Raw genomic sequence first — 21,140 nt, 5'->3', positions numbered from 1 at the left:
CCGGGACTCAAAAGAAAAATGTGACCATGTCTTTCACTTATTAAAACGTAAATATGTAATATGTAAATATGCACCCTAGACACTTTTCACACACACTGCTGTGTACGTAATACCACAAGACTCAAGATGTTTACATGCTTATGCACAAATCATCTTGCGGTTCCTCAGCCAGCTGCTTGACTTACAATGTTTCACTCTGCACATGTAAAGTATTATGTGAAGCATTCGTATAGTCTATATATTTGACTTTTTCCATCTATATATAGGTAGACATTTATATACGGTGCATATTCATATAAAAAAAATCTGTCAGTAGGTTAGTTGTGTATAGGTACAGTTTATGTGAAGCATTCGTATAGTTTGTATTTTTTTGTTTATGTATAGGTAAACATTTATATATATTTATAGTCAATATCTGTCAGTAGGTTAGTTGTGTAAAGGTTTATACGGTTTTACTTAATTGTTGTATGTCTGAATTTAATCCAACACAGCCTAGACATTACAATCTTTATTTTAAATATCTATATATAAAAAATCCATCCTCAGAGTGATTTTTACATCCCCTTGCTCTATCCAGTTCATGTTTTGAGCTGCGCTGGACAAATTTACCAAACAAAAGAAAAACAAAAAATGCACAAAATACAACAAAATTTATCATTTCATCAAGCCACGCATTTATTTCTCTTGGGTATAAATTGTACAAACAATAGTGTAGATCAAATCAGCAACATCTTAATGTGACCCAGTCCCTGATCTCCATCTACATCGTCAATTCCTGTGAAGGCAGGCAAAAAGACACATTAAGTAATATTGCTAGTAACCATGGCACCAAATTTAAAGCCTGAGCTCTTCTCAGAACAAATGAAATGGCTTCAGGGCAAATTCAGAAGAACGAAAGTCAAATGTTAATTCATCACAGAAGAGTTTTGAATTGTAAAATGCATTTTATTTACCTGCATAAATTAAGAACTCTTAAAGTTATCAGTTTAACTCACCATAATAGCGTTGACAATGTCATTATTGTTATTCTTCAGTGCACGCACAGCCTTTGCCCTGGATACATTGGCCTGAGACATGACCAGCTCAATGTCCTTGACCTCCACTCCCGTCTCATCAACCTGCAAATGGTAAATCAAATCACTCATGAATGTGGACATTTACTTTTCACATTTGTTGAACATATGAACAGATTATGTTTCATGAAGCATTTTCAGCATTATTCTGTTCTAGAATCACAACAGTGTTAACACTCACCTCTTCCTCTTCGCTCTCCTCCTGTACTGTGGGCGTCTGTGTGTTTTCCTGGATGTTTGAAACGGCTTCTCCTTGAACCTTGAACTTCTCTGCGGCTGCTAACTGAGCTTGCTGGGACAGATCTTCAATCTGAGAGGAGCAAAAAGCATCCAGATTTTAGTTTGTGAGCTTCAATGTGTTCTTCACTTACACCACTGTGAAAGTTTCCTCTCTCAGGACAGAACGTTTGGCTTCATCAGACTCAGAAGAACGAAAGTCAAACTGTTTAAATCATCATCAAGAGGTCACTTAGGTCTAGATCATCAGGCCATGTAGAATTAGCTATCAACCAAAACAGGGCTGAGAATGGAGAAGTACATCAACCTTAAATAAGAAAGCAGATTTTATTCCAATCTTTACCTTGGCCTCACCAAAGACAATGTAAGTATCTGAAGCTGGACTTTTGTAGACATCTGGTTTGGTGATGACAAAGAGAATGTTCTTGGACTTGCGAATGGTTACTCTGGTAACACCAGCAACTTGTCTCAACCCCAATTTGGACATGGCCTGGCAAAAAGAAGAAAGGGTACAGATAAACAACACTGCATTCATTCTAATTGAATTTGGTGTTAAAATTACATTTATCAGTTTCTGTGGATGACCTACCTTCCTGGCTTTCTTCTCACTCCTGCTTTGTTTTGCTTTGCTGACTGGCTCCTCGTCGATTTCAGCTGCAGCTGCAAGCTGTGGAAAGGGAATGTAATTTCAATTCATGTTAATGCAAAATTGTAATGGAAACGGTGAGAAAAAAACGTGGAGAGAAATTAATGCTTTTTGTATGTGCTGATCAAAGGAATCTTACCTGTGCCTGCTGTGTTTGTGCCTGTGCAGAGTCCTGGTCCTCCAGTTCAGGAACAGAATCATCACTGTCAGATTCAGTGCCAGACCCTAAAACACCAAGACACTTCAAGTTAATTTGCCATTAGACATAGATTATCATCAAAAATCCTGTTGGAATAATCTAAATCTTCAATGGATATGGAGAAAATGGTGGATTGGTTTTACAGCGTTTAAATTGCACAAATACTTTAGTACACTTAAACCCCTTAACTGTCACTCATATTTTTGAACATTGACTTTGTAGTGCACAATCCAAAGTTAAATTTTTATTATTCATGAATGAAAAAATTTTGTAACATGATATTGATGTACCATTTATATGGTAATGCAATGTCTGATTTTAAAATGAGTTTTAAAGGATGAATTTTGAGATTTTAAGTTTTCAGTTGATATATAATTTCTCATGATTTCTACAATGTGATATAGAAAAAGGCAACAAAGAAGTCTTGTTTTTTTAATAAAGGTCAAAATTCCCGTTATAATGTAGATTTTTGAGGGTGCACTCTTGTCATAAATTAATCTATTACTTTTCCTACATAATTTTTTAACAAAAAACATAGATAAAATATATATTTGGGAGTCTTAGACCTTTCCAATGATATATAGTTTGTCAAGATTAGATTAGAATTAATTGTAATATAGTGAAGTAAATGTAGGCGTCCCACAGAGCGGACGGGTGACAGTTAACAGGTTAAATAAACTTTAGAATAAAAGCAAACATAAATTGCCATTAGGCTTATAACTCTGAACAATATAACTATGAACCATTCAACTGTTGGCCCTATGCTCTTTGAACTACTTCCTGAAAAGCATCCAACTAAAGCTTTAATTTAACTCAAAGATTAAGGAAAGGTAATTCCCAGATGACAGTTACCAGACTAACTTTCACTGATGAAGAAACCCTAAAGAATTTGTGGGGAGGAAACATTTGGCAATATATACCAGCATAAGCATGAAAAGCAAAAACAGACAGAAAGAGGTAAAAAGAGATACCCTTGTCGTTCTTGATGACTGGCTCCAGTATGGATGGGGTTTTAACTTGTTTGGGAACAGGGGCTGAATCGACTTTAGTGACAAGGACAGATTCAGCTTTAGGGGTAGGGGCAGCCTCAACTTTAGGGGCAGAAGCCTCAACTTTAGGGGCCGGAGCAGACTTAACTTTAGGGGCAGCATCAGCTTTAGGAGCAGCAGCCTCAGCTTTAGGGCTAGGCTTGCCTTTAGGAGCAGGAGACGCCTCAGCTTTAGGAGCAGCAGCCTCAGCTTTAGGAGCAGCAGCCTCAGCTTTAGGAGCAGCAGCCTCAGCTTTAGGGCTAGGCTTGCCTTTAGGAGCAGCAGCCTCAGCTTTAGGAGCAGCAGCCTCAGCTTTAGGGCTAGGCTTGCCTTTAGGAGCAGCAGCCTCAGCTTTAGGAGCAGCAGCCTCAGCTTTAGGGCTAGGCTTGCCTTTAGGTGCAGGAGCAGGCTTAACTTTAGGGGCAGGCTCAGACTCCACTTTAGGGGCAGGAACAGCCTCAATGTTAGCAGCCGCCACCTCAGCTTTAGGAGCAGCAACAGGCTTAACTTTAGCGGCAGGAGCAGCCTCAACTTTAGGGGTAGGAGCAGAGTCAGCTTTAGGGGGAGCCTCAACCTTAGGGGCAGGAACAAGCTCAACTTTAGGGCTAGGAACAGACTTAACTTTAGGTGCCGAAGCAGCATCAGCTTTAGAAACAGGGGCAGACTCAGCTTTAGGGGCAGGAGCAGGCTTAGCTTTAGGGGCAGGAACAGCCTCAACTTTAGCAGCCGCCACCTCAGCTTTAGGAGCAGCAACAGGCTTAACTTTAACGACAGGAGCAGCTTCAATTTTAGAGGTAGGAGCAGAGTCAGATTTAGGGAGAGAATCCACCTTAGGGGCAGGAACAGGCTCAGCTTTAGGGCTAGGAGCAGACTTAACTTTAGGTGCAGAAGCAGCATCAGCTTTGGGAGTAGCAACAGGCTTAAGTTTAGGGGCAGGAGAAGCCTCAACTTTAGGGGAAGCCTCAACCTTAGGGGCAGGAACAGGCTCAGCTTTATGGCTAGGGGAAGACTTTTCTTTAGATCCAGGAGCAGCCTCAACCTTAGGGACGGCCTGAGCTTTAGTTGTAGGAGCAACCTCAGTCTTAGGGACAGAAGTGACTGCAACTTCAGGGTCAATTTTAGGATCAGCCTGAACTTTTGGAGCAGGTGCTGCTTTCTGTTCAGCCTTAGGAGCTGGCTTAGCTTTGGGAGCAGCCTTTGCTTTAGGGGCAGATTCAACTTTACTGGTAGAGACCGGTTCTGGTTTAGGAGCAGGTGGGGTAACTACGGGAATTGTACTAGGAGGCATAGGGGGAAAATCAGCCATTGTAAAATGATTCTCAGGTGGTAAGAGAGGTGGGAGATCATCATCCTCAAATGCTGCAGGAGCAGGTTTTGGGGGAGCAGCAGTGGGAGGGTTCACATTTGGCACTTGGGCAGCGTTAGGCTTAGCAGCCGCTTTTGAAGGCAAAGGAGTCTTGGCTTCTGAAACAGCAGGGGTTGCTACTTTTGGAGCTTCAGGGGCAACCTTGGGGGCTTCAGCCACTTTGGGTGGACTGGCGGCAACAGCTTCTGTAAATGACTTTGGTGCTGGGGCAGCAGATTTAGAAGTTACTTTAAAGGCAACAGGAGCCACAGCAACTTTGGGAGAGACAGGGGGAGCATTTCCATCTCCTGCTGATTTTGCTACCTCTGGTTTTGGTATAGCAAGAGATGGCAGTGCTGCAACTGGTGCAGCATCCTGAGCAGGCTTAGAGGCAGAGGGAGGTGCTTGCTCAGGTTCAGCAGGTTTAAAATTCTTTGCCTTCTGTTGCTTCCCTTGTTTGCCAGCCTTTACCACCTTGGGAGCAGTCTGCTCAGTTTTCCCAGCAACAGGACAGCCAGCTGGAGGAGAGGCCAAAGGGGAGCATGGTGGGGTAGCACGGGGGGCAGAGGCAGACTTAGGAGAGGTAGGGGAGCTTGAGGAGGCAGATAGAGAGGAGCGTTTCCTGCGTCCAGCAGGAACTGGCTTAGGAGCAGTGGTGTGAGGAGAAGAGGACAGCTTGGGGTTAGTTTTGCCCTCTTTAGGCTTTGCCTGAGAGGGAGCAGGAGCCGCAGCAGCAGGTGTGGCTAATGGAAATAAAAGGGCTAGAGTGACTTTTTTTTGCCTATTAAAAAGTGCATGGTGTAAACCATCACATCCATGCTGGTTATGAGGGATGCAGTCAATTGCACAAATGTGTTAAATTGCTCCACAAAATGACAACAGGCTACAAAATCAAACCAAACACACCTTGATTATCTTGTTAGGAATTAAGACTTTGCAAAAACACCAGTCAACTGCACGTGTGAGAACCTGACAGGGACTGGCAATGAACTACGGCACTAAAAGATTTGCAACAAACTAACATTGTTCAAAGATTAACACAAACCTTTGGTACATTTCAAGTAGGGCTGCACGATGTGTCATTTAAGTTATCGCAATGTACGAATCCACAAAAGTCACATCGCAGGATGTGCGATGTAGGCTGTCGTAGTTGATCCGTTATTCATTAACTGTACGGCCAAGCTGCTCCCCAGCCCTTGACGAATGTGATTTGCGGAAAGTGCGCGAAAGAGAGAGCGCAGGAGAGAGACAGAGGGAGAGAGATTTTCCAATATCGTGCAGCCCTAATTTCAAGTTCATGTAAACTGGATGTTACTACCCACTTCAGCATTGTAATGCAGAAAATATATGCATTACTTTATGGTAAATTAGACAAAAAAAAAAAAAAAAAAAAAAACATTCAAAATCTGAAAGAACAATCACTCAGTTAAACAGTGTAGTATTGCCTATTCAACAAATAAAGTTGTAACAAAACTGAAACAGTGAATATTAGTAAAGCAAATACCCTCAGAGGCACAAGTAATGAACTGCTTTTTTGTTATTTATATATAGTGGTATATGTTATTATATAAGTGGTATATTGCTTCTTCAGTACATGATCCCAATTAAAAATAAGTCTAAACATAAATATATTGTGAAAATGATTACAGAGCAATATAAACTTAATATATAGTGGCCAAAAACACCCTCCTCCTGGGTCAGTGTGCAAGCAAGCAATGATGTGTGAGACTGGATAGGTCTTATGTGCATTTGTGTTGAAAAAGACACAGTAAAATTGACCACGTTGTTGGTTAAAATTATGAACTGTGATCCCTCCATCAGTATTGGTAAATTTGCAATAATAGGTCACAAGATACACTTCTAACTTTCATAACAACAGCAAAAAAACTACTTTCATAAATGTTTACTTTATAACTTTCACAACAGACTAGAGAGAGCCCACTGCTAATTTATTCCATACAATGCCCAAGTCCCAACTTCAAATAAAAATCAAAACAGCAGTTAAGAAATCAAGAAGTATATTAAATATATTTAATCAGAGAATGTATGAAATACTTAGCTTTTTTTTACTATAAATCTGATGGAAAATATCATGACTCTCAAAACCAAGGCAATAACATTCTTCCTAGTGGAAAAACATTTTCTCTTGCTTTACAAAAATGCCCCTTGTAACGGCTCCAATAAATCATATTTCCTATTCATACTGTCATAACTGTGGTTTACCAAAGTGCCATCCAAAAGATAGTGTTCCATATCTATGATTCACATTTTTGACATTTATGATTTGTATGCTTAGTCAACTTTTCTTAAAATGATTAATTTTGTTGCTTTAACACTTAGCTATAAATATTTACATTGATGCCGTACATTAAGATATACACCAAAAGCATGTTCCTCAAAATCAGAATCATTGGGAGACCAGAAAGCCTTAAAATATATTAAGTGTACAATAAATCCTTCCAATTAAGAACGACACACTTCCTAGTCTAAGATAAATGTCTTACAGCTATTCTGGTTGCAGCCATTAAAGTTCAGTGAAATGTTAGGAAAATGTTCATGCAGAGTGGTACTGTCCATATTCCATGCACAAAAAAAAAAAAAAGTAAGGATGCATGTGGTTTCAATATCAACTCAACTTTAGTGTAATATTACGGTAATCAGTACAGGCAAACACATTGTTGGGCAAGGCAGTCCTGGATCACTTTCAGAATCAAATGTTGTTACTAGCTCATAACTATATTCATAAGTAGGCTAATTCATTAAATAAAAAAACTGCACTGAAGGTTTGAGTTGAAGCTTAAAGAGCCAATTCTCCCCCAAAACTATCAATAATTTTTTTGTTGAGAAATTATATATATCCTGTTTTTTTTTACTCTGTTAAATTTAAGTCAATAACAATTTCCAAAAAATCTTATTTTGTGTTCCGCAGAAGAAATCCATACAGGTTTGGATCAACATAAAAATTGGCTGAACTATCCCACTGCCAGAACTAGTGCAGTTCTTTTTAAATCCAGGGAGGGGCTCAAAAACATTAACCTAAAAACTTTAGGTGGAGAAATCTGACTCAAACAGCATCCCCACCCAGCAAAACAACATGTCACCACTCCAACTAGAGAAACTCGCTTCGTGGAGTTTCTACAACAGCTGCTAGGACCATAAAAAACCCTGAAGAAAATCTAAAACAGGTGCAAAAACACTGTAAAAATAGAATGATCAAACTCACAGTAACTGCCTTATTTTTTTCCAAAATAAAGAATTCCCTAAAGGATCAACACTATAGCTCCAGGACTCCTCACACAACCTGGGTTGGTTTAGTTAGACATGCACATTTAGCAGCAGTACTGACCCGTCTCAGCCTGGGGCTGATGCATCTCCTGCTCTGTAACAGGGACAGTTTCTGTGGCTTCGCCTGGCATTCTGGACTGCAACAGAAATCAACAATACACAAATAAACAAGTTTTACAGAAAATAGTGTCAATAATAGGTTTAGACATGTGTTAGACTGTGCTGTGTGCTCATGTTTCTATTCAAAGTGAGCAGTACACTAGGCCTCTTCTCATAGGCCTCTACAGTCAGCTGTTAACAGCCGGATTAAATTTAACCACTGCTGTGTTCACATCTGATCCAAGTTTCCAGCTCGACTGATAACATTTCACAAGTCCACTGTATGGAAACTGTGAGTTTTATAAAAACCCACACATAATATAGACTATTAAACATCATAACTACACAAAAGCATGGTTTAACAGGCTGTGGGCGCGCGCGCGTAAAGTGACGCACACTTCACGTGTGTAACGGAGCAGCACTGTCCTCTATCAGAGAAAACTACCCAAATAATAACAAAACAAAGCGGTCAGCAGGAAATTAGTTTGATATTTTATAATATAATTTCACCGTGACATGTGTACCTCTGTATGTTCATAAACTGTTTGTTTAATAGGCAAGATCAACTTTCTAATGAGTGATTATTACTGACGCACACAAAGCAGGTTCATTTTGTCATTACATTTAAGAGTTTCCACAAATATCGCTCTAGTCGTTTATAAAACTATATTTCATGTGATCTCGTCGTGTTGTTAGACAGTCCTCGCACACATAAAACGCGCCCCCATTTTGAACAGTCAGCCGGTTGTGTTCATCAAGATATTTCCTCAAGAATCGAGACAAATAAACAAATCTTTACCGTTCAGCACAGAGGAACACTAAAGCATCGATACAAGTACTAAATCAGAGGTCAAACGCGTCGAAACAGCGTTGGATGACAGTAGATTTAACACAGAAGCACTCACTTGTTCAGGGCACAGGATCCAAGATGGCTGTAAGAGAGGGCTTCTGACCCCCGCGTCGCTCTGATGTCACAGCTCTGCTTCCGGCTCCGACAGGAAGTTGCTTTTGGATACGCTTTTGCCGACAGTGAGAACCCACATTTTCAGGTAAATATATCGTTTAGGTGCTTGAGCTCTGCTATTTTAGCGCAGATCTGTGTATACATTAATTAGACGTGATGGAGAATTCACAGTAACGTTAACAGTTTTAAAAGAAAGCATGTTTTTTTTGTATACAGAAAACGAGCAATGCTATGCTAACCTGACGCTTTTTTAAAAATCGTTTGCCTGACGTAACATTACTAATATTACGATCAAAAGCACTTTCTTTTATCGTAGGAGTTTAATGTGAGAAAATACATTAAGTAGGTTAAACACCTTCGTGTTATATAAGGTTAATGTTGTTTCACTAATTTAGCCCGAACTAATTTTGGCAGCGATATATTTTCATGTTTAAAGACACAAGTTATACTGTAAAAATATTATATACGAGAGAATATAATTAGTACATTTTTATTTTATTGTATTCTCTCTAGCATTGTTTGATGTATTTTTGTTTTACTGTTTTATCTATTTTTTTATATGTATAATTGATTTGATCTTACATTTGTTACACAGTTTTTCTCTCAAATCTTCCATGGACCCCTTAGTACTCCCTTGCTTCCTCTTGGGGGTCCCAAAAGATTCCTAAAAGCTTCTTCTGTTTATTTCCAGCAGAGAGATGTCTATGTCCCATTTGTATGGGCGTAGAGGGGATGAGGAGGAGGATGGTGTGGAAATTGAAAAGTTTGAGGTGTCCGAGTGGGATTTGGCCAACGAGTTCAACCCAGAGCGACGCAGATACAGACAGACTAAAGAAGAAGCAACTTACGGGATTTGGGCAGAGCATGACTCTGATGATGAGCGGCCCAGCTTTGGAGGGAAAAAGTATTTTGGCTGTTAAGTTGCTAGAGACCTTATTGAATAAGAGGTAAATGTCACTGACAATGTTAAATATTGATAATTGTATCCACACAGATCAAAGGACTATTCAGCTCCCGTGAACTTTGTGAGTGCTGGCCTGCGAAAGACTGCAGCTGAGGAGAAAGCAGAGCAGGAGGGTTCAGATGACTCGAATGATAGCGGAGATGCGCCTCCTCCACCCCGCACTGCTGCTTCCAAAAAACTCCAAACGGTAAAGTGAGATGTCAGTTCACAATAACAATGGCTTTCATTTGGAATATCGTATCCAAAAGTATTAAGGTTAATTATTTTTTTTTTGTAAATGTTTCTGAAAGCCCAGAAGTCTGAATATATTTGATCAGAAATACAGTAACATTGTTACATTGTATTACTATGTAAAATTATATATTTTAAAATATTTACATTTTCAGCATCATTACTCCAGTCTTCAGTGTTACATGTTCCTTCAGGAATCCTTGTAATATGCTCATCTGATGCTCAAGAAACATTTATTCTTATTATTAATGTTGAAACAGTTGTGCTGCTTAATAGTTTATGGAAATGTTTTTAGGATTCTTTAATTCATGTCTTTTCTGTCATGTTTGATCAATTAAATGAGTCTTTGGCTCGTAGAATAGGAGTATTTATTTCTTACAAATATAAAAGTCTTACTGATCCCAAATATTTGAACATTTGTGTCATATATGTCTTTGAATTCTTTATTTTAGGGTGGGAGCTTCAAGACATCCCAGAGGTTTGCAGGTGGTATCAGAACAGGGCAGGACCTCGGATCCTGGGAGAAACACACACGAGGCATTGGTCAAAAACTTCTGCAGAAGATGGGCTACGTTCCAGGAAAAGGATTGGGCAAAAATGCTCAAGGTAAAACAATTTAATCCTTTATTTCAAACTTCAGTATACTGGTTTTACTGCATCCAGCTTATTGCGAATTATGTTGTGCATCATGTGCTTACTTGGGGATGGTGTCATGATGTGAATGTCCTCTTCTGAATGTCTTTGTGTGAAGGTATTGTGAACCCGATTGAGGCGAAACTGCGGAAGGGAAAGGGAGCGGTTGGAGCATACGGTACTGAAAGGACCCAGCAGTCCCTGCAGGATTTCCCTGTTGTAGACTCTGAGGAGGAGGAAGAGAAAGTAAGTCAGCGTGAGCAAATTCCTGGTGGTTACAGTAAATAAATCAATTTCAAATGCTCAATCAGCATATTTAAATTAATTAAAGTGATCCTTTAAAATGCAGAATGGAGTCAGGAAACTAAACTAGCATTTGATTAAACAGATCAGCAGCACCTCAAACCTTTCTTAAGCAGCCCTGTTTTCAAATTGTTTGCTTAATTATTTTTTTTCATTGTTGTTTCATCTTTTGAAGGAGTTTCAGAGGGAGTTGGGCCAGTGGCGTAAAGAACCAGGAACGGCGAAGAAAAAGCCCAAATATTCTTACAAGACTGTGGAAGAGCTAAAAGCTCATGGCAAGTTGACCAGCAGGGGCATGAGCAGACCTGCTGGAGAACTGGCTCAGGTTAAGGTGAGAGTGCAGAGCACTTAGATAATGCACATTGGTCTTTAATATATCTCACAGGAAGCAGTTAACCCATCCTTCATGTGTTTCAGGTGATCGATATGACAGGCAGAGAGCAGAAGGTGTATCACAGTTACAGTCATATGAGTCAGAAGCACAGTGTTCCTGAAGAGGCTCCTTTGAGTGTGAGCACTCGAGAACAGAAGACCTCCGGCTTCTCCTTACCGGAGCTGGAACACAACCTCGAACTGCTGATTGAGCTGACAGAGCAAGACATCCTACAGGTACAGCACTCAGAAACTTGCACTGATTTACATTTGACATCAAATAATATATCATATCAATTAAGTAATAATGATAATAATTATAAAATTGTATGTAATAAATAAATCATTTAGTAGCCTTTTTGTAACCCTTCACATCTTGTGTATCATATTTAAATGATAATTCACCTTTTAATAAATGCTTGTTTCGGCCTAGTTCTTATGCTTGCTTTCAAGTGCTATTGGAAATTTCCTTATTCCTGCTTCTGAAGTTTTAATTACAAGTTTATTGTGGTCAAGTGCTTTGTTGTCTGAAAGAACAGAAATCATGGAGGACGGCCTGTTTATTTTTGCCTGTTTCTTGGGCAAGTCTTATTGAAGCCAAAAGGTATAGATTAGAAGATATTTAGTCCGTATCCAAAAGGTTTTGAATAAAATATAGCCATTGGTCGCCACAGTGCTATCTAGATGATATTAACCAGCTGATGATTCCTAAATTTCAGTGAAATAAATGCTATTTTTGCTGTGTTCAATACATACAATATGCATTAAATGGTTATGTATATATGTAAATATAAAAGACTGTAACGGTAGGAGAAAGCAAGTTGTAAGAAAAACAAATACAACTTTACAGTACTGCTATGTTAGTTTCTCTCCTCCACTTTTAAAGTTTACGGCTCTTAGTTCTGTCTAACTTTATATATATATATATATATATATATATATATATATATATATATATATATATATATATATATATAAGAAAAATGTAGTCTATATATAAAATATATTTTTATATAATATAAATATATGCATGTAAATACATATACTGTATGTGTGTGCTTATACACACACACACACAGTACGCACACATATTATGTAAACATGTAAACAAAAACTTTTATTTTGGATGCGATTAATCATTTGACAGCTCTAACGGTCTAATTTCAGACTAGGACATTTGTATTTATGATTATTTCTGATAGCACGTGAAGGCTGGATGAATTTTCTTAATTTCTGTCTGGGTTTGTGTTGTGTGTATAGAGTGCACGATGTCTGCAGCACGAAAAGGACACTGTGGTGACCCTGACCCATGAGAGCGACACACTGCAGGTCAGGCTGGCAGAGGAGGAACAGGCTCTTGGTCGGCTGGAGCAGGTGATGAACCTGGTGGATCGGTTTGAAGCCGGAGATAAGGAGGGCAACCCTGCGCTCTGCCTTCAGGAGTGCGCTAAGATTTTTCAACATCTGCAGACAGAGTTCTATCAAGAGTATAAAACCTTGGGTTTGGGAGACCTAGCTGTGTCTGTGGTGCATCCTTTATTGATGGAGAGACTTCGCAGTTGGGATCCACTGAAGGTATACATTTTATATAGTATGTATTTATAAAACCGTTCAAAAGTTTGGGCTCAGCAAGGTTTTTGAAAGCCCTTTATGCTCACCAAGGCTGCATTTATTTGTTAAAAACTAGTTCTGTCAAACGATTAATCACAATGAATCGCATCCAAAATAAATATAAAACTTTACTTAATATATGCATGTGTGCAGTGTACATTTATTATGTGTATACATAAATACACACACATGCATTTACATATTTCAGAAAATGTTATATATTAAATATATTTATAATATTAATTATATGCATATAAATATAGACGTAAATACAAGTAAATATCTTTGAAATATATACAATATGTGTGTGTATTTATATATACATAATAAATATAAAAATAGTACACATTATGCAAACAAAAACTTCATTTGACAGCACTAATATATATATATATATATGTATATGTGTATATGTATATGTATATGTCCATGTGTGTGTGTGCATGTGTATTTATATATAATGTACAAAATACACCCACATATTATGGAAACCAAAACTTATTTTTGATATGATTGTTTGATGGCACTATTAAAAATACAATTAAATAGTATTAAACATTAAAATAACCGTTTTTTAGTTGAATATATTATAAAATGTTATATAATTAAAAAAAATTTTTTAAAGTCCAGTAGTCCCAAGCTACTCATAAAATCTTGTTAGATCTTTGTATTAATCATCATTGATTTTGTTATTGTTTCCATACTTTGTATAAGCTCTGGATTATTATATATGAATTCAGTACTCTTTCTCTGTTGATCTAAAGGACTGTGCGGATGGATTAGAGGAAGTCGGTCAGTGGAGAGCCATTCTTGAAAGCTCACAATCTCTTCATGGTGGCCCAGACACTTCTAACATGGACCCCTATCACAGGTAACCCATAACTGGAAGTGTGTGTGTGGAGGGTCTGTGGAAGAAAATGACTCGAGCGTGTTTTGTGTGCAGGTTGATATGGGAAGTGTGGGTTCCAGTCATGAGGAGCTGTGTGTCTCAGTGGCAGCCTAGAAACGTGGGGCCCATGGTGGACTGTGTGGAGTGCTGGGCTCCTGTATTGCCGCTGTGGATTCTGGACCATGTTTTGGAGCAGCTTATTTTCCCACGACTACAAAGAGAGGTTTGTGCTGATCACATGACCGATTCACACTTTCTTGTCCAACATAAGTATGATTAAGTTCGAATCTCTCTCTGTTTTTGGATAGGTGGACAATTGGAACCCACTGACAGACACAGTGCCAATCCACTCATGGATTCATCCCTGGCTGCCTCTAATGCAAACCCGTCTTGAGCCGCTGTACGCACCCATCCGCAGTAAACTAGCCCATGCCCTGCAGCGCTGGCACCCCAGTGACTCCTCCGCCAGACTCATTCTAGAACCCTGGAAAGAGGTCTTCACACCCGGTGCCTGGGAGGCCTTCATGGTCAAAAATATTGTTCCCAAATTAGGTATGTCCTTATCTTTTAGATTGTCAGTGTCAGACTTTGGGAGTCTTAGGGAGTCTCTGGAGGTTTTGCTACTGTGTTGCAGCTCTGTGTTTGGGAGAGCTGGTGGTGAATCCTCATCAGCAAATACTGGAACCGTTCAACTGGGTGATGGACTGGGAAGGGATGCTCTCGGTCTCCACCATGGTTGGACTGCTGGATAAGAATTTCTTCCCTAAATGGCTACAGGTCAGTCAGTCTAAAGAATAATTTTTTTTGAATAAAAATTATTTAGAATAAACATCAGTTAGAGCCAAACTTGACTGGCGAATACATCAGTATGGCTTGCATTTTGGAACTAAATGTGTGATTGACCAAGAGTGCCACTTATGAAGGAATTAATTATATATTTTTTTTATTAATTTTTTTGAATGAACCTATTTATTAAGACATTGGCCGATATTTTAAAAAATCTAATTTATATTGTATTATTTTTGATAGATTTAACCAACATTTTAAATATTTAATACACATTTTAATATTAAATGTACATTTTTACATTTCTATTCAAAGTTTAAAATGTGATTCATTCATTTTACTGTTACATTGAACTACATACACAACTATTAGCATTAGAAAAACTACAAAAAAAAAATATATTAATTGCTTTAGTTGACCCTTAAAGCTGCGGTAGGTAACTTTTGACGCTCTAGCGGTTAATAAACAGAACTGCTTGCATCTTGCGGAAGAACATCGTAGCCGGAACTACTTCTCTCTGTTTATGTCTATGAAGAATCACAAAGGTGCTGGGTTACTCCGCCGCGGTACCCCCGAAGCAATCTAAAATAGTCAGAATATAAACACTTATTATAGGTGCACCCTAGTGATTCAGGACCAAAAACACGCCAAAGCCAAAAACACGGTTTGGAAAATGGATTCATGGTGTACTCTCTTATTATGTTCATTTTTCTACATTTTGAACACAAACAAAGTAACAGACCGCAGCTCTGATTGTTTATTTTTTACCGGGAGCGATGGAGTTTGCAAATGGCAATAGGACCACTGGGAGGAGCTTGATTTTTTTTTTCACAGATTGAACTCATTCACAAGTTGACTACTAGGTGTTTTTTTTTTTTCTTTTGGTGCAGGTGTTGTGTTCCTGGCTCAGTAACAACCCAAACTATGAGGAGATCACCAAGTGGTATCTGGGCTGGAAAAGCTTGCTCTCAGAGACCCTGCTCAGTCACCCACTGGTCAAAGAAAAACTGAACGAGGCCCTTGACATCATGAATCGTGCTGTTGCATCTGGGCTAGGTCAGTCACTAGAAAAAAATAACATACAAAGTCCACTAAATGTGTTTGTAGCTTTGTACAGGTCTCTCATTCTTCCTTCAACTTCACTTATGTATTTTGCAGGTGGGTACATGCAACCTGGAGCGAGAGAGAACATTGCATATCTGATTCAAACTGAGAGAAGGAAAGATTTCCAGTGCGAGCCTCAGCCTGAGCGCCGTGACATGGAGAATTCTGTCACACGGCCACCAGGCACCACAGCAGTACCAGCATCTGTACCTACCAACTTTAAAGATCTAGTCCAGGCCAAAGCTGAGGAGAACGGCATCGTCTTCATGCCACTGGTGGCTAAACGGCATATGGGCAAACAGTTGTTCACATTTGGTAGAATAGTCATCTACATTGAGCGTGGAGTGGTCTTTGTCCAAGGCGAGAAAACCTGGGTTCCAACATCACTACAGAGTCTGATTGACATGGCCAAATGAGACTGATGCTCCGTCAAAGAGAAGCTGTTTAAATGTTGCTGTCTAGTCTGCTTCCATGCAGTTTATTACACTGTATCAGACTTGTCTATCAATGTTGTTTTATATTGCTGAAGAACTGGTTGTGAATAAAATTGTCTTTAACACCATGCTTGAGTCATGCGAAATACAGATGTCACAACAACCACTTTTTGTATTTTTCCTCTCTTTTAACCAGACAACAAATATAACATTTGTACAAGTTATTTTATTTAGCTGGTAGAACAATTAAACAAACAAAAAAAAGGTTGATTTACACAAAACAGAGCATGAGGGAAAACCTATTCCCAGTAGTAAAGTAAAGAAACACAGTATCACATGAAAATAAATGACATTATTTCATACATAATCGTCCAATGACATGTTTCAGAGCAGAACTATTGTGGATCTTTGAATGTGGAGGTGTCTATATCTACAGAAGCAGACAGTCAGCAGATAAACGTACATGAATTCTGATAAACTGCTGTTTTATAGTTCCAGCTCTTCTGTCTTAGAAGTCCTTCTGAAGATCTGCAAAACCCAAAAATCAATCATATTCAAACAATCAAATGATAATCTGCAGTCTCACAACACCTAGAACCACCATCAACACTTAAGCCAATCCTTATTTTTTTTATTATATAATGGCCAATATTAAGAATTTGAACTATTTTGTCTAACTAAATAAAAATAAAAACATACTGACTAAAGATTACATTTTAACATGGCTAAATTAGTGTTTTTAAAGATGAACTCTGTTGTCATTTAATGCTAAGATTTACATGTAAAAATAGAGGATATTAGCATGCAGAATTAAATATGCAATTTTGACCAATAACCGATGTGTCGTGCATCCCTAATCCATTTGTAATGTAAAAGCTGAGATCAAGTGTATGTGGAAAAACAGAAAAATTTTCTATCTCACCACTCTTCTTCAGCATATCTCCTTTCCGAGATCGAGCCATTGCCTCCAAAAACCGATCAAAGACCTTCACATACTTGGCCAGGCTGGTCCGCTTGTAGTCTACAAATAAACAAAACCATGTTCAGCACACAGTACAAGCCCACAGAACGGAAGCTGACTCTTGAACAATCCCAACATGTAGAAACCAATTCAACTGAACAGTCGATGTTTGCTCACCTCGGATTCTGCGTCGTTCTCCAGCTTCCTGTTCATTCTCCTTGTCCTTCATGTCATCTTCCTCTGCCTCTTCTGCTCTGGGTCTCTCCAGCTCCTCACAGATCAGACTACAGAGAGACCAGTGAGTCTAGCATATCGAACATCCTTAAGTATATATATAAGCAGTTGTCACATTATGTGGAACAACCTGACAAAGAAGGACACTGAAATATTCAGCATTTACCTGATCGTAGGCACCTCAAAAGGATCAAACGTGTTCAGTTCTTTCAGATCTATTGGCACTGAGATTCGACCTAAAGAAAATGTTGAATACAGTATCAAACTGAAATAAAATTGTTAACCCATTGTACCTGAAACTTAAAGCACAGATGAAACTTGCACCACAAAACTAGCTATGCGATTCTGTAAAAAAAAAAAAAAAAAAAACTTCAGTCTTCAGTGTCACATGATCATTCAGAAATCATTCTAATACGCTGATTTGCTCATAATGAAACATTATCATTAATGTTAAAAACAGTTTTGCTGCTTTAAGTTTTTTTGGAAACAGTCATCCCAAAAGAAAAACAAACAAAAACAACTTTCTTAGCCCAAACGTTGAAACAGCAGTGTATAAAGTCCGTTTCTCACCTGTCTTTGGGTGTACGCTGAAGGGGCTCTTCAGTAAGTGGTTGACTCCTTTACTGACGTTGACATCCAGGCGTGGGTAACAGTACTGCAGCATGATCTCCTTATCGAAGTACTGACCCCCCTTCTTACTATTCGACTTCACAGACACACATGAAAAATGAAAATCATAGGAAACTCAACTACCTTCCCTGGTAAAAGATTTCACTTGTCTACAAAGAGGAGAGGTTATCTCAAGGTTGTTGTGTGGTCAGTGGTGCCAGTACTTTGCTTTTACCTTTTTACGTGCAACCAGATCGCAGAGTAGGTCCCATCGCTTCATTGGGTCCTTTTCATCCTTAAAAGAGACTGCCAGGTCCTTTTTGATATGTGCAAGTCAGACTTAAAGAAATAACGGTCAAGTAGTCTCCTCATATAAAAGGAGTTACACTAATGAAATGACACAATGAAAACCTGCTTAAGTATTTCCAGTCTTTTTTTAATATGGTATCAAAACTGGTACAGAGAATTGTGAAATCTGACTGGTATTTGTATATGAACTACTGAAATCCTGGTATTGTGACAGCACTACTGGGAATGAAAGGATATCTTCAGGCAACACAGCGAGCACTTTATCTACACTCTCCTTACTGCCCAATATGTCCTGGTCCACAATGGCATACTGACGGAAATAGCGCTCCACCACCAACAGAGAATGACTAAAAGAAAAAGAGAGAGACTACGGTTACATTATTGACACGCACGTGTTATATGCCTACGGAAGTATGTCATTATTTCCCCTTACTTGATGAAAGGATGGATTGGATCTGACAACACAACTTTTCTCAAGGTCTCCTCACCACCCTAAATAAACATGTACAGGGCACACAATTGAATGAATGAAATTACAGCTTTTAGATTACACAGCTGAACATAAAAAACAGATTCTAGAATGATCAATTATCTGATGAGGGTACCTTGATTAAACTGAGATACTCTGCCACGGCAGAGCGCGCCGCCACTGAGAGCTTCCTAGCAGCATCATCACAAACCCAGCAGTGCACCCCTCTCCGGCCCGAGTACACCCACAGGAGATGATGGAAGCCAAAGTCCTCTGAACCACACAAACAGCACAAAATTGGTTAAATTCAATTCAATTTGTACATCTGTTATGATGTTACTCAAAACTGTTAGTTCTGTTGATAAAAAGTTATGCTTACCCCGAAGTGCCCGGTCCAGAATACGGATAGCAATGGTCATTAAAGTCCAGCACTTTGAGCAGATATCAGCAGCACTAAAGAACAAAAAGAAAATAACTGCATTTAAAGCAATAGTCCATGAGATGAAAGAAGCAGAAAAGGCATCTGTATACCTGCAGCAACGTCTGACATCATCATAGTCTGTCATGTCAATGTCAAACACCAGCTCCTTCTCCAGCGCCTGGAAGGTCCCAGACTTCACTGCGTTATGTTGACTGGGCTGTCAATCACAGAACCAGAGAAATTAGGAGACATTTCAGTTCATTTTTTTCCCTACAACAAATATGAAGCAGTTTAAAGTAGTAGTAATTTATTTTATTGCCATGTATGCATCTAAGGCTATCTTATTTGCAAAAAAACTGAGTAGTAACAACACAAGAGTTACAGAAACACAAAATAAGAACCAATCAAATACAGAAGTTAAAATTATACAAGATAAAATTAATAATAATAATTTAATATCTTTTGAGCATACTTCGTTTAAAAAGTTCATTTAAAACAGGATGAAGCAGATTAAAGAGCAACAAATGTAATTATAATTGACATTTAAATATGAATGTTTTTTAGAAGCATCTAATCACACAGCAAATATTTCATAGCAACAAAGACATAAATATACTTACTAGATTATTATCTACGTAGCTACAGAACTATGAAACCACAGCACAATTTTATTTGTATATTTTGCCCACTTTTTTCCTTGATTTTAAATCCTGTGTGTGACAAACACATTTCTAGAAGTATAGATATTCCATCAAGTCTTTCAATTAATATGTATAGACATAAAAAATAATCAAAATAATGCTGTTTTAGCATATAGCACCACAGGGCATGCAATTATAACTGAAATATAACCTAATATAATCTCAATGTAATGTAATATAATATAATATAGAGGAGTTATATTACCCTGTGGCTGTAGACTGCTCCAATATCAATCTTGTATGGGACCATCTTTTGCATCTCTTTCTCCAGCTCATTCTGTGTGGTGAAGGACTGATATCTCACATAAATGTCATCTTTCAGGGTGAAGGAAAACTCGCGGTTCTGGAAGTAATTTTTAGACACTGCAAGAGGCAAAATTAGAAATATTGATTCTAATAGTGTTGAGGTAGAGACATAAATGTTGTTGAAAGATAAAGTATGCATGTAAAAGACATATTGCATAAACTAAAAACTCATAAAACAAATAGTACAAGAACTACAGAAAGACAGCATTTTACCGACCAGTCCGACATTGGCAAGTTAGTGGCTGAGAAATGTACTTACCCCCGCCATAACTTAACCAGCGATAGTACTGTGAGAACGGGAACAGTCTGCGGTAATAAATAGGCAACAAGTCAGGCAAACAAGCTGGATCATAATCTGAGTTTGACATACTTAAATCGTACAGTGTTTATTCTCAGTGACAGCTGACCCTACAAACAGCGCGGGAAAATTTACGTAAGTAGGAAATGACGTACTCGGTTCTTGTTCGTTGGTCTCGCGCACGGGTAATGTTACTATTTTCCGCTTGCTGTGCTGCCACCTAAAGGTTCGGAAAGGAGTGGGTTATGATTATGATTATACAGACTCGTGATTAAAAATAGACAGTCCACACACCTGTTTCGCACTCCTGCAATCCCGAGACGTTACATCGGGTAGAAGATGGATGGTGAATGTGTGATTTACATCAGGCGAACTCGTACAGATTAACAGTTTTGCCCCAATACATTTCTAAAAGACAACAGTATCAATAGAAGAGTTTGAGAAATTTGTGAAATTTGTGAATATAACAGTGGAACATCTGTTAAATATCAGGCTTGGACAGTATACTTTTTATTATGCAAGAAATGTGAATAAATTGTGTGTGTATTAAGGGTATTTGAATGCTAAATGCGTAATTAGCCTTAGCAAAAGGAAGGAGTTGTAAAAAAAAATGTATAAATATTAATCTA

General features: G+C 38.5%; 3 protein-coding genes and 2 non-coding genes across 11 annotated transcripts; 1 reads left to right on the top strand and 4 right to left on the bottom strand.

The window, feature by feature from the left end:
• Window positions 1–650: 650 nt before the first annotated feature.
• Window positions 651–8,930, bottom strand: LOC113041177 (nascent polypeptide-associated complex subunit alpha). Of its 6 annotated transcripts, none has more exons than XM_026199569.1 (10): window positions 8,818–8,930; window positions 7,875–7,950; window positions 3,470–5,271; window positions 3,127–3,430; window positions 2,096–2,181; window positions 1,900–1,977; window positions 1,654–1,800; window positions 1,255–1,383; window positions 996–1,118; window positions 651–775 (listed from the first exon to the last, which is right to left on the bottom strand). In XM_026199569.1, exons 2-10 carry the CDS (start codon window positions 7,942–7,944, stop codon window positions 761–763), a joined length of 2,754 nt encoding a protein of 917 aa, XP_026055354.1. In that variant the 5' UTR covers window positions 7,945–7,950; window positions 8,818–8,930; the 3' UTR covers window positions 651–760. The 6 variants fall into 6 exon arrangements, with proteins under 6 accessions (XP_026055354.1, XP_026055357.1, XP_026055358.1 ...); XM_026199572.1 differs by having other exon boundaries at window positions 3,127–3,325; XM_026199573.1 differs by having other exon boundaries at window positions 3,127–3,325; window positions 3,530–5,271.
• LOC113041776 (small nucleolar RNA SNORD59) lies at window positions 848–923 on the bottom strand. Its single transcript, XR_003275472.1, has one exon. It is a non-coding gene; the product is annotated as a small nucleolar RNA SNORD59 (small nucleolar RNA).
• LOC113041777 (small nucleolar RNA SNORD59) lies at window positions 1,462–1,537 on the bottom strand. The gene has a single exon (XR_003275473.1). It is a non-coding gene; the product is annotated as a small nucleolar RNA SNORD59 (small nucleolar RNA).
• tfip11 (tuftelin interacting protein 11) lies at window positions 8,865–16,331 on the top strand. 2 transcript variants are annotated; one of them, XM_026199578.1, is made up of 14 exons: window positions 8,865–8,961; window positions 9,568–9,780; window positions 9,871–10,027; window positions 10,524–10,677; window positions 10,823–10,950; window positions 11,183–11,338; window positions 11,425–11,616; window positions 12,640–12,954; window positions 13,755–13,861; window positions 13,934–14,102; window positions 14,188–14,431; window positions 14,514–14,656; window positions 15,556–15,721; window positions 15,824–16,331. In XM_026199578.1, the coding sequence occupies exons 2-14, from the start codon at window positions 9,575–9,577 to the stop codon at window positions 16,183–16,185; spliced, it is 2,499 nt and encodes an 832-aa protein (XP_026055363.1). In that variant the 5' UTR covers window positions 8,865–8,961; window positions 9,568–9,574; the 3' UTR covers window positions 16,186–16,331. The 2 variants fall into 2 exon arrangements, with proteins under 2 accessions (XP_026055363.1, XP_026055364.1); XM_026199579.1 differs by having other exon boundaries at window positions 8,897–8,961; window positions 9,571–9,780.
• A 78-nt stretch (window positions 16,332–16,409) lies between these two features.
• Window positions 16,410–20,670, bottom strand: LOC113041181 (DNA primase small subunit-like). Its single transcript, XM_026199581.1, has 13 exons — window positions 20,473–20,670; window positions 20,113–20,270; window positions 19,317–19,423; window positions 19,165–19,238; window positions 18,922–19,058; window positions 18,750–18,808; window positions 18,554–18,663; window positions 18,243–18,334; window positions 17,969–18,104; window positions 17,565–17,634; window positions 17,342–17,448; window positions 17,126–17,224; window positions 16,410–16,731 (listed from the first exon to the last, which is right to left on the bottom strand). Exons 1-13 carry the CDS (start codon window positions 20,579–20,581, stop codon window positions 16,712–16,714), a joined length of 1,278 nt encoding a protein of 425 aa, XP_026055366.1. The 5' UTR covers window positions 20,582–20,670; the 3' UTR covers window positions 16,410–16,711.
• Window positions 20,671–21,140: the final 470 nt, after the last annotated feature.

Source organism: Carassius auratus, chromosome 23, assembly GCF_003368295.1.
Source record: "Carassius auratus strain Wakin chromosome 23, ASM336829v1, whole genome shotgun sequence".
In the NCBI taxonomy this organism is placed as follows: Eukaryota; Metazoa; Chordata; class Actinopteri; order Cypriniformes; family Cyprinidae; genus Carassius; species Carassius auratus.
This window is presented reverse-complemented; position numbering and strand designations above follow the sequence as displayed.